General features: G+C 45.8%; 1 protein-coding gene across 5 annotated transcripts in view; it reads left to right on the top strand.

Annotated features, from left to right (window-relative positions):
• The window catches only part of GATA4 (GATA binding protein 4), an 80,194-nt gene that overhangs the window by 28,535 nt on the left and 38,918 nt on the right, over positions 1 to 12,741 (top strand). For all 5 annotated transcript variants that reach the window (XM_035726421.1, XM_027600546.2, XM_035726422.1 and 2 more), the window contains one exon: positions 3,130 to 4,248. In XM_035726421.1, coding sequence (XP_035582314.1) covers positions 3,633 to 4,248 — 616 coding nt within the window. In that variant the 5' untranslated portion in view covers positions 3,130 to 3,632. The remainder of the gene's footprint in view (positions 1 to 3,129; positions 4,249 to 12,741) is intronic.

The raw sequence follows: 12,741 nt of genomic DNA, 5'->3' as shown, positions 1-12,741 counted from the left end.
CCACGAAGCTAACAACCCCACCCACTCACACTACTTCTGGGCAAGCTGAGGGCCGGAACCCGGGAGGAAAGCAGTGACGTCCCTCCGCCAGCCACGGTTAGCTGCCCCGATCCATAGTATTTTGTCGCTTGGCTTTGGGTTGGGGGTGAGGGGGTCCTTCAGGGGAGAGAAGGATGCCTGGGTAGTGAACTGCCACCAGGTGGAGGGAACGAAGAGGCCTTTCTGTTGGAAAACAGGGTGGAGAGGGACCCAGGGCTGGTAGGATTTGGGGCAGCACGGTGGCTCTCCGGGGAAGGTTGGAGAAGCGCGGCAGAGAAGTATTTCCTGTGTTTTGGACAGCCAAGAGCAGGTTTCAGGCTTTTAAAGAAAGGTTTCATTGGGATACCCTACCCCCCTCCACACACACTTCTGAGTCTACACGTTACCCAGCAGCAGCCAGCTTTATTATTGCCGGCCAGTGTGGTGCGTGTCTGACAGTTTTCTGCGCAGCAGGCCGAGAACAGGGACGTGAGCTGAGCCGAAAGAGCAGGAGTGACTTGTGAATGGACGCGGACATTAGGGCAAGCTTTCAATCCTGATCCTCCCGCAATCAGACATGGATTGGAAAAGGGCTGTGAGCTACATCACGAAGAAAGCATTTCCTGTTTGGTCTGTGAATTTGAGGTGAACTGGAATGAGTGATCAGGAGGAGAGGAAAAACTGGGGAGCAGGCCTGAGTCCCCATAGCGAGGCCCGACCTGCCATTCTCAGTAGCTCGCTCTGCTACCTCCGCGGATATCTGAACCGAGGCTTAATAATAGAAACAAGCAGAATGATTTCTTGTCTTTCCAGAAAGGTATTGAGGGGTATTTTCTCCACCGTCTATTGTTCAGTAATCCAATGCCCAGGTAATGTATCAGCCATTTAAAAAGGTAGAGCATGTAATAAAGACAAATGTTAGATTTATTGCAGTTTTAGCATTTACATTTTAAAGCTTGTAAATTAGCGTCTGTATGTATACTCGAAGTTGGCTTACAAAATTATAAATCTTCCTTTCCTGCAGTTATGTGAGAAAAAAGTGTGACATTATGTTTTAGAACTGCAGAAGTTGAGTATCACAGAATATACAATGAAATAGGTCAAATATTTGATGTAAAAATTAAATACTGAATATTTTATCAAGGTAAGCCTATGTATTTACCTATTGAAGCCCAGAAATTCCTATGAGGTCTAATTTTTTGCCTTCATTTTCAAAGAGTGAAGTTGGTGATCTCAGATCAATTTTTTTTTTTTAACATTTTACTTTTAAGTAATCACTACACACAACGGTGGGGCTTGAACTCACAACCAGGAGATCAAGAGTCACATGCTCCAGGAACTAAGCCAGCCAGGTACCCCTCAGATCAAATTTTTTTGTATCCACCCTCTAGCCAAACTTCTTACTGAAGAAAATGTCCAACAAACAATAATTTATTGTATAGTTTTGAAAGCAAATAATAAACCGTCTAGGAGTTAACATGTGACTATAGAATACAGTGCTATTAACTCCATTATCATTAGTGATGTTACAAAAATGGTTAAAAGCATTATATAGTATTAGAAATTCCACTTTCAGAATTTTTTATAAAAATTAAGATGCCCATTTATTATAGTATGATTATATCTGAGGCACTGTCTTATGGCACACTAGAAATCTGTAATAATAATGGCCAACAATTATATAGAACTTTGTGCCTGTTAATAAGGTTTATAAAACCCTGTTATAAGTGCTTTATATATATTAATGTATAATCCTCACGATCCTCAAGTGACTCTACAAGATAGATACCTTTAACATTTGCATTTTTGCAAATGAGGAAACTGAGGCACAGAGGTTAAGTAATGTGTGGAAAGTCATCAGTAAGTCACAGAGCCTGTATTTAGTGTAATAACGGTCAGTTAGTATCTTTGTAATTCTGCTATTGCAATGAAAAAGAAACCCCTGTTAAAAGTGGTTGCCTCATCTTAAGGAGAAAAGTGGGAGTGTAGTGGTCAACCTGAAACCCTGGAGGCCCACAGATTCTGTCCCCCACCCCTCTTTAATTGTATTTTGATCTTTGACAAGTTTCAAAACTTTCCAATACTTCAGTTCCGTCTTTTGTAATGGAGGCGACACACTTTCCTTAGTGGAGCTGTGACGAAAAGGACCTGGAACAGAGCAGGTGCTTCAGAACGTCGAGCTCTTATTTTATCCAAAAAATTGCCTGAGAAAATAAAAACACAGGATACAAGGATATAACCAAGTCCAATGAACTGTTCTTCCCCCTGAAGCAGTGTCATTGGTGTTCTAATTCCCTGCATGGGTGGATGACCAGGGATTCTATACGGAAAAACCCATTCAGTGAATCTGAGTGGCCCAGTGAGTAGTTCTGTAAAGTGAACTTGGACATCTCTTTCACTTTTCTGGTTTTGATACCCAATCTGCAAAATTGCTAAAATATAATTATTTGCAGGAAACAAATACCTCATCTGACTTGACTTCCACATGATAAAGTGTGTGGATGGATAAGAGATTTCACAATCCTTTTCACAGAGATTTAGCAGACCCTGTGCTCATGTATAAACATTTAGACTCTGCCTCTAGCTAAAAAAAAAAAGTTACAAACAAAAATTTCTTAGGTTGCTGGTTTTCATAAAGTTTGTCTTTCGTGGGCAATCTAAAGTTTTTTCACTGCCAGGGACACTTGCGGTTAGGCGGGACAGAGATGAGCAATATTTCTTGTGTCCCAGGCACTCTGCCGGAAACCCGAAACCCTTGAACTTAAAAAATACTGTGACAAGAATATGCTTGAAAAATAAGGTAAAATTAAAGTCCTTCCTGACAAGCAATACAAAAAAAAAAAAATGACCTCGGTTACAACCAGCAATTACATGTCCAATAACCGTGAAGCTCCATGTCCCTAGAGCTGCCCTCTCTAGGCTTTCCTGGAGCAGCCCCCGGCCTCCGCAAAACCAAGACCACAGCTTCCTTCGGAACCGCACGGCTTCCAAAGCTGGGCGCGGAGGGTGACGATTTCTTGGGTTAGCAGTTCGAGAGAAGCAACCGCAAGCATAGAGAGTGTGCTCTGAATGCTTCTGATGAACTTCCCCTTTTTGTCGTTCCTCTTTTAGGTAGGACCACAGCAAGGAGGAAAGGAGGAAAAGAGCCAGCCGGACCCTCCGCATTGGAACCAGCCTACCGCACCCAGCGCCGGAGTCTGCGGGTGTCCTGAAGACCGTGCGCAGCGACGGCCGCCGGCGTGACCCGAAGACCCGTGCCCCGCACAGGCGCCCAGGCACTGCTCCGCCTCTTCTGCCACTCTTGGTTGCTCGGGACCTCTAGGCCCGGGGGTAGACTCAGCCCCTCCTCCAGCACCTCCAGGAAGAACCAAAAATTCAATTTGGGATTTTCCTATAAACAAGAGCCTAGAGTCTTTTTTGCTCGATGCTGGATTTAATATACGTATATATTTTTGAGAGTTTTTTTTTTTTTACTTTTGATTTTTGATCTTCGTTTATGTGACAGGCTCTCACCTGTACATTATTATTTTTTCTACTATTATTTTCTGTCCCTGCATTGCGCCTTGACTCGCACGTGGGAGAGAGGACTCAGAAGCTGAGAGCTCGCGGGGGCGATGTACCAGAGCTTGGCCATGGCGGCCAACCACGGCCCCCCTCCCGGGGCCTACGAGGCGGGCGGCCCTGGCGCCTTCATGCACAGCGCGGGGGCTGCGTCCTCGCCAGTCTACGTGCCCACGCCGCGGGTGCCCTCCTCTGTGCTGGGCCTGTCTTATCTCCAGGGCGGAGGCGGGGGCGCCGCGTCCGGAGCCACCTCCGGCGGCAGCTCCGGTGGGGCCCCGTCGGGTGCCGGGCCCGGAACGCAGCAGGGCAGCCCGGGTTGGAGCCAGGCGGGAGCCGAGGGAGCCGCCTACAGCCCCCCGCCTGTGTCGCCGCGCTTCTCCTTCCCGGGAACCACTGGGTCCCTGGCAGCGGCCGCCGCCGCCGCCGCGGCCCGGGAAGCCGCGGCCTATAGCAGTGGTGGCGCAGCGGCGGGTGCGGGCCTGACCGGCCGCGAGCAGTACGGGCGTGCGGGCTTCGCAGGCTCCTACTCCAGCCCCTACCCCGCCTACATGACCGACGTGGGTGCGTCCTGGGCAGCGGCCGCCGCCGCCTCCGCCGGTCCCTTCGACAGCCCGGTCCTGCACAGCCTGCCCGGCAGGGCCAACCCCGCTGCCCGACACCCCAATCTCGGTGAGTACTGAGCGCAAGCACCTGGGCCGGCTCCGGGGTACCGGAGCAAGCTGTTCTGAGCACTGTTTGGGGCATTTAATTTTTCACAAGTGTGTGTGTAGGGTGGCGGGCGGTGGGGAAGGGGCCGGACGCGTGAGTTTCCAAGGAAAGCAAACTGGAAGACCGAAGCTGGCGGCGCCGAACGATGGCGGCGGTGAAGGTCACAGCCCCAAAGAGCCCAGATTTCTGTTAAGCCAGGGCGAGCTTGCTTTCTAGATGCTTTTCTCAAAGAGAGAGGACTGCGGGGTGTCAGGGTCTGAGTGTTGCCGCAAACGTCGGGTGTGTCTGAGCCCACCATGCCCATCTGTAGGTGACCGCGGGAGGCCGACAGGCTCACTGGAGAGCTGGGAGGAGCAGCCCCGGGAGCCCTTGGTGGACAGCGTTAGCGATCGCGGGGTTTCTGCTCCCATTTCCTCCCGGCCCTCCCTTGGAGTCCTCAGCAGGGAACTGATTACATTGGCTAGGGCCCAAGATCTTCTGGGCCATTTGGCGGCCCAGTTGGAGGATCCTTCGCAGTGGCGGTTGATTCTTCTGTCGGGATTTCACACCTGGTACAAAGGAGGGACTGGAGCAGTGGAGATGGGTTGAACTGGGGCTGGCAACCTTGTGGGTGCCTGGGGGCCAGAGCGCATTGCTCACTGCGCGGGGCTGCGGCGGCGCCTGTGCGGGGTGTATTGAGAGCGCACGCCGGGTCAGCGTCCGGAGACACGGGAAGCCCAAAGGGGCTTCTCTATAATACCTGACTTAAGTGGAGACTTCGCAGCAGCTTCCATAAGTTGAGCGTCCTCTTGTCTGGAGGGCTGAGGTTAGAAATAACAATCGTAACGGGCACAGTTTAATATTTCCTGTGAATGTCAGACCTGGGAACGCCAGCAAACGTGTGCTCTCTTGCTCCGATTTACAGATTGAACAAAATGAAGTCTGAAAAAGGGTCTCGTTGCTTTGGGCTCGCAAAGTAAGGGAAGTGGCAACCACTAGTTCAAAATGCAAACGACCTGTGGCCTTGTGAAATTTCAGGAAGGGACAGGATCGGGTTTGGTTGGTTATGACTTTTGCGGGGGAGGGGAAGCCCAGACCTGAGAAACAAAGTTAACATTTATTGACTACCTACTAAGTGCTAAATCCTTTCACATTTGTTCTCACTTTGAAGAGTAAAGCCTGTCCCTCCCCGGTTTCCAGTCTTAGGCTGGCTCTGAGAAGGGTCCCGGCTTTGAAGAGCTTTTAAATTATCCTCTGACCCTGGGTGGCCAGGGAAGGTCCCCAGGGGGGTCCAGCCAAATACACATCCCAGGTAAACTGATTAACCGTGGAAGTGGCGCCGGGTCTGGGTCTGTGGCTCCTAGTTTCCCCCTCCCCTTCTTAGGGGAGCCAGACGGCACCCCCCCCCCCGGGGAGGAGGGGCAACTGGCTCCGGAGCCTTTCGGTGGGCCTGAGCCAGATAGCTCCCTTGAAGCATCTACATACAATGGCAGCTGGGGGTGGGTGTGTTGGGGGGGGGGGTGGGCGCGGTGCGGCACTTTGGCTCTGCATTCTCAGAACTCTCCGTTGTCTTTGGAACGCTCTGTTTGGAACTTACGTTTTAAAATAGGGAGAAATGGTCCCCAGAGTTCCACTTCTTTTAACTTGTGGTGGGAGTGGAAAGGTTGCTTCCTAACCCCTATAACTTGGAATGAGAATTTGGTGTTGGGTTAGGGAAAAAAAAGTTCAAAGTCCAAAAATGGAGGCTATGCTTTTCTGGTCTTCAGAGTTACAACCACAACAGAGTTAAAAAAAAAAAAAAAAAAAGATACTGTATGAATGCACACAGTATTTAAATTCTAAAATGTAACCCGTACCACTTAGGAGGGTGCTGAAGTAAGTAACGTTTCCCAAATTTCAGGGTCAACAAATGACAAGCTGACTTCCAAGGAGCACCTCCTTGCTGAGAATTGTGGCCTGTCTTCCCAGTACTCTGCTCTGTTCCACTAGTTCAGGAAGTCCCACCTGAAAACAGCCCTTGGGTCTGGCCTAGCAGCTGGATTATCTCCTCTATACATAGCCAAGTGTGTTAAATGGTCTTCAGGAAACTTCCATGTTATTTTTGTGAGAGAACATGAGGCATGTGGAACTTGCTGGCATTCACATCTTCAGCATGTTCTGCAGGTGACACTTACTTAAAAGCAAGTTCATTTAAAAGCAGTGCATGTAAATAAATATATATATTTTTTGTCTGTTCTCCTATCACACGGACCCTCCTGTAAATGCCTGCTGGCTTTATCAAGGACCAACACTGGCATATTGGCTGATGCTGAGTGATAGAAACATGATGACAAGTGATTACTGATTCCATGATATTTATTGAGAGCCGCTGTATGACAGGCGAACGTTCATTCAATTCCAGGTACCCCTGTGATCTTGGGCAAGTTACTTACCTCTCAGTCTCCCCTCTCTTTCTGTAAAATGGGATAATCCTAACTCCTTTCAGTGTTGTCTTACATTAGACAAATATAAGGCAGTGTTTGTGAAGTAGTTGGTTTTGGCCCCTCATAAAAGATGGCTATTTTGTTAAGCAGCCACTCACTGTCATGTAGAGTGACTTGTTTTCCTGATTTTCTCGGGACTGAGGGGTTTCCCAGGACTTGGGGTTTTTAGTGCTAAACCTAGGGCAGTCCCCAATACACAGGGATGGTTGGTGACCCTAAACAGACATGAAAATGGGTAAATGACCCTGTAGCATGCTGCAATAATGAGCTAAGAGCAAAGAAGAGAAGACAGAAGTGGTTCTTTCTTCTATCTAGGAATCTGGAAGTCATCACCTAAGTGGTGTCATCTGCATTTGGTCTGGAAGGATAAGTAGGAGTTCGCCAGGAAAAGCACAGCACCTGCAATTAAAAAAAAAAAAAAAGGAAAAGAAAATTAAGCCCTCATTTGCCATCACATTTTGTAGTACCATGAAATGACACAACACAGCTTGGCTTTTGTGCAAATAATATATTTACAGCCATAGGTAAAACCACACAGACTAACTCACTCTTCACCTCAGAAACTAGTTTCAATTTCAATGAGGAGAAATAAGAGCTTTATTTTTTTATGAAGTATTAACTTCCTCGTTTTTAACAATAGTTAATATCTTGTCAGAGTTCTTATGTTGGTTATTGGAAAAGACGAAAATCAAAGTAATAAAAGCTAACAAGGGCCTCTGTAAAGCCGTGCACTTAGGTTGGAAGGAGTTATTCTGCCTTGACCGCAATGTATATGAACTTCAGCTCATTCCAAGTTCAATATGAGCCTGACCCTGAAATAACCATTGACATCATTAATTGGGCTGCATTAATGGAATTATGTGACCTTACTGAGGGCAGGTACAGAGTCTTACTCATATTTAAGTGCCAGGCACATGCTGGGCACTTGGCAAATATTTGAGTAGAAATCTAGGAGGCAGTTGCCACAGTACTCTGCCCAGGTCAAAAATACACACAGTGGCTGCTTCAGAGGCCCATTGGGGAGTCCTGGGGAAGAGGGAGCAGGGTGGGAGAGGGTTCTGGAACCCTGAGAAACCACTATTTTAGGTTGGAGAAGTTACAGGGTGTCAGAGAGAGAGAATGACTATGTAAAAATACCTGACGGGGTGCCTGGGAGGCTCAGTAGGTTAAGCGTCCGACTTTTGTTTTCAGCTCAGATCATGATCTCAGGGTCATGAGATTGAGCCCGGTATCCAGCTCTGGGCTCAGCAGGGAGCCTGCTGGAAATTCTCTCTCCTTCTGCCCCTCCTCTCTCTCTCTCCTTCTACCCTTACCCCCCCCAAATAAATAAATCTTAAAAAAAAAATAATAATCTGAATGGCAAAAGCTTATGTCCTTTTAACATTGTGTTGTTCCAGGTGAGCGAACATTAGGTTTGGCACGAACACTTTCTCACACATGATTGTGGTTGTTGAAATGGAATATGGAATATGACTGCTCTTAATAATAACCCCCTGGGCACTGATAGTGCTTAGGGAGATGGTGGTTGCCATCTGTCCGTGGACCTGGGCAGGGATTTCTTGCATTTCAAGGGCTAGAGCCTTTCTCATGTTTGTATGCCCATGAGATAGCTAGAGCAGGGTAAGAAAGCTGTGTCTCCTTGTGAAGTAACCAATCAGGGTGGTTACACAGGTATATCAGTTTGTCAAAACTCATGGAAATGCACTATTAAAACAGGAATGTTTGATCGTATGTACGTTATACCACAATAAAGTTGATTTTTGTATTAATTAATGCTTGCAAATACTTAAAGCAGAAAAGGAAACCGTAGAAATTATGTGTAAATATGCCATGAAGGAAATAGTATTGTAGCAGATGTTACTGGAAAAGCAAAGAAAATATGCCTTATTATGAAATAACAATTCTTTGGGGTAATAGAGAAACAAGCAGTTATAATGCTGTCAAAGGATCTCAAATTTTTGAAATCATTTTAAGGGTTGATTAAAAAAAAAATAACACGGTGAAACACGTGCATCACCCAGTGTCAGCCAGGTGGTTTCTTTAAAAGCTTTGCTTCATTCGTGGGGTCGTGAGAGTTTGTTTATGGTACAGGTCAGTGGAAAACTCTCTCAAGTGTTTTCTGGATCTTTGGGGGAACTGCTTATCGATGAAGCCGGTTTCTTTCAGAGCCAGTTCATTTATATAGGGAACTTTGCGAGATCAACTCTGAAGTAGCTTGTTTGGCTAGAGAATGATTTGTCAGTCTCTGAGAAACCAAAGTTGTTTGACTTTCCGGTTACCACCCTGAGCAGGTCAGTCAGAGCTGGGGCTGGTCTGTGGTGCTAGATTGAGAACCAATTAAGTGAGGAAGGTGTGTGCGGGGTGGCCAGGGGTGTGTCACTGCTTCCAGTGAGATCTGTCACCTGCCCAATTGTGTCCCATCAAAAGGTCAGGCCACATTTGCTAGGTACTTTCGAAGCACTCAGGTAGAATGATGCACAGGAGACAGTTTTAGATAACACTTTCTTCTGTATCCCTTCCCATTTTTCTTTTTTTTAACTTAAATGAGCTAAGAAAACAAACATACTCTGAGGTGTGGGGAAACAGGAACTCTGATACCTGTGGGTGGGAGTGTAAATTGGAGAGCCCTTGGTGATAGTCAACAAATTATAAAGTAGCTACTCTTGACCCAGAACTTTAACTTCTAGGAATTTAACTGCAAATACACTGGCATAGTTGTAGCCCTGTTTATAATAACGAAAATTGGGAAAAACCTAAATGTTTATTATCAGGGGACTGTTTGTATACATATCGGACATACAAACGATAGATAGCATGTAAGCTTAAAAAATTAGGAAATTCATTATGTGATGGTATAGAGTCCTCTCCAAAGATATTTATAAGTACAGGATGTGTATATTGCATGTCACTTGTGTAAATAAAAAAAGAAGAAGGGCAGGGACGCCTGGGTGGCTCATTCGGTTAAGGGTCCGACCCTTGATCTCAGTTCAGTTCTTGATCTCAGTGTCCTGAGTTCAAGCCCTGTGTTGGGCTCTATGCTGGGCGTGGAGCCTACTTAAAAAAAAAAGAGAGAGAGAGAGAGAGGAGTATATGCATTTGAAAATATTTAATTTATCTCTGGAAATACAAGGAATTTGTAATGTCGATTGCCCATGGGGAGGATAACTAGGTAGATGAAGAATGAGGGTGGGAAAGCACTTTTAGCACATATGCCTTGGAACCTTTTGATTTTTTTTTTTTTTTTTTTTTAATTTAGAGAGAGAGCGAACAGGGGAAGAGGCAGAGGGAGAGAGAATCTCAAGCAGACTCTGGGCAGAGCACGGATCCCAATGTGGGGCTCCATTCCGTGGCCCTGCACATGACCTGAGCCAAAACCAAGAGTCAGATGCCCAACCAACTACGCCACCCAGGTGTCCCTGTGGAACCTTTTGAATTTGTAACCAACGTAGCCATTTTTTATTTTTATTTTTTTTAAGATTATTTATTTATTTATTTTAGAGAAAGAGTGCGCGCGCACGAGAGAGAGAGCACAAGCAGTGGAGAGGGGGAAGAGGGCTCCCCCCCAGCAAGAAGCCCAGTGTGGGGCTCAATCCCAAGACTCTGGGATCATGACTTGAGCTGAAGGCAGCCGCTTATCCAACTGAGCCATCCAGGCATCCCTTAACCATTTTTTAAGTCACTTCTATGCTTCTTTATTATCACATTAAATAAAAAAATACTTTTAAAATATAGGGAAGTTAAAAAATATAGGGAGGTTAAAGTTAAGTTTTATTTGATTTTATTCTTTACCATCTTAGCCATTTTTAGGTGTACAATTCAGTAGTGTTAAATATATTCACATCATCGTGAAACAGGTTGTCAGAACTTTTCATTTTGCAAAACTGAAACTCTAATACCATTAAACAACAGTTCTCTATTTCCTCTTCCCCAGCCCGTGGTAACTGCCATTTTAATTTCTGTCTCTCTGAATCGGACTATTTTTTAGGTACCTCATGTGAGTGAAATCGTATAGTATTCATCTTTTCGTGACTGGCTTATTTCACTCAGGATAATGTCCTCAAGGTTCATCCATGTTGTAACATGTCATATGATTTCTAACACTGAATAATATTCCATTGTATGTATATATCACATTTTTAAAATCCATTCATCCATCACTAACTCTTGAGTTGTTTCCACCTCTTGTGAATAATGCTCCTGGGAACATTGGTGTGCAAAGGGAACCTTTTGAATTCTGAACCATGTGAATATATTACCAATTTTAAAAAAACATACTAAACCAATTAAGTTATCAAAGAGACATACAGCATTCATGAATTAACTCCCTGAGAGTCTCTCGCCCCCTTTTTGTTTAAAACAGGGTTCCGTATTTAGAGTTATAGATGCACAGAAAGAGTACTTTGTAGTACAAATTGTTTATTGAATTTAGCTTTTGGTTTTTGCTTATCTAACGGGAGATTGCTTTACCGACGGGACAAAAAACTCTTATCCTATGCTTAGTAATGTCTATTGGTAGCATATCTCAGCAATTGTCAAGTTACTGGCATTGGGGGCACATAGGTGCCCTTTCCTGGTGTGGCAGTTCTCCCTCAGGTTATACTGGGGTGAGAGCCAGAAAACCACTAAGGCAGTGATAGGACGATCTTAGAAAAACAAATTACCTTCCCCCAAGGCAAGTCTTTTAACCAGTTCTTTTCAGCCTGTCCTTTTTTTTTTAATTTAAGATTTTATTTATTTATTTGAGAGAGAGAGAGAGAGTGTGAGCACGAGCAGCAGGGGAGAGGGAGAAGCAGGCTCTCCACTGAGCAGGGAGCCCAATGCGGGACTTGATCCCAGGACTCTGGGATCAGGACCTGAGCCCAAGGCTGATGCTTAACCCACTGAGCCACCCAGACGCCCCCTGAGCCTGTCCTTTTAAGGCAATTGGGTTGTAGGGAATGTAGAGCTGAAGCCTGCTGCAAATGTTGCCGCTTTGGTTTGCATACGAAAGAGGAAGGACTGCCGGTTCTTCCATTGCCTTGCTCTAGAGGGCAATTCTTGGAGGCCCCTGGATGCTGCTGCTTTAAGAACTTGACCGAGCCTTTTTGACTTCTGGAAGTATTTGTCGGCTGGTGACTTTTTTGATCTGCAAATCCTGAATAAGGTGCAGGTGATAAGGCCCTCTCATGGTTTGGGAATGGGTATCACTCTGTTCTATTGACTTTCTATGGTCCATGACATGGCGTCAGGTAACAGTCCATGAAGGATTATTTAAACATTTTATTGGCTAGGGCGCCTGGGTGGCTCAGTCGGTTAAGCGACGCCTTCAGCTCAGGTCATGATCCCGGAGTCCCGGGATCGAGTCCCGCATCGGGCTCCCTGCTCGGCGGGGAGTCTGCTTCTCCCTCTGACCCTTCTCCCCTCTCATGTGCTCTCTCTCTATCTCATTCTCTCTCTCAAATAAATAAATAAAATCTTTAAAAAAAAAAAAAAACATTTTATTGGCTATCTATAGAGCTATTTCCTTTGTCTCCTTCTAAAGCAAGTAGGGAAGATAATATGGGTGGGGCTATAATAGGAATAACCTCTGATCTGTTTTAATTTGTGCAAAATAAATTTACAAGTTTGGATACATTCATGTTTGGAAACTAGCTAACAACTCTTTAGGGACAGGAGCTTCTATCTTGTGCTATATATGTGTCTGGATCTTGCACTCTGTAATGCGATTTATATATAGTAAGTTGGATCCTTTATCAAGGGTCAGTGGGGAAGTTGTCAGGTGATAGGGACTTTTAAGTCCTTTTTTTAAAAAAAAAAAGATTTTATTTATTTGACAGAGAGAGACACAGCGAGAGAGGGAACACAAGCAGGGGGAGTGGGAGAGGGAGAAGCAGGCTCCCCGCAGAGCAGGGAGCCTGATGCGGGGCTGGATCCCAGTACCTTGGGATCATGACCTGAGCTGAAGGCAGATGCTTAACGACTGAGCCACACAGGCACCCAAGGGACTTTTAAG

The sequence above is a fragment of the Zalophus californianus genome, chromosome 2 (assembly GCF_009762305.2).
Source record: "Zalophus californianus isolate mZalCal1 chromosome 2, mZalCal1.pri.v2, whole genome shotgun sequence".
Lineage (NCBI taxonomy): Eukaryota > Metazoa > Chordata > Mammalia > Carnivora > Otariidae > Zalophus > Zalophus californianus.
The sequence above is the reverse complement of the archived record's forward strand: the minus strand, read 5'-3'. Positions and strand labels throughout refer to the sequence as shown.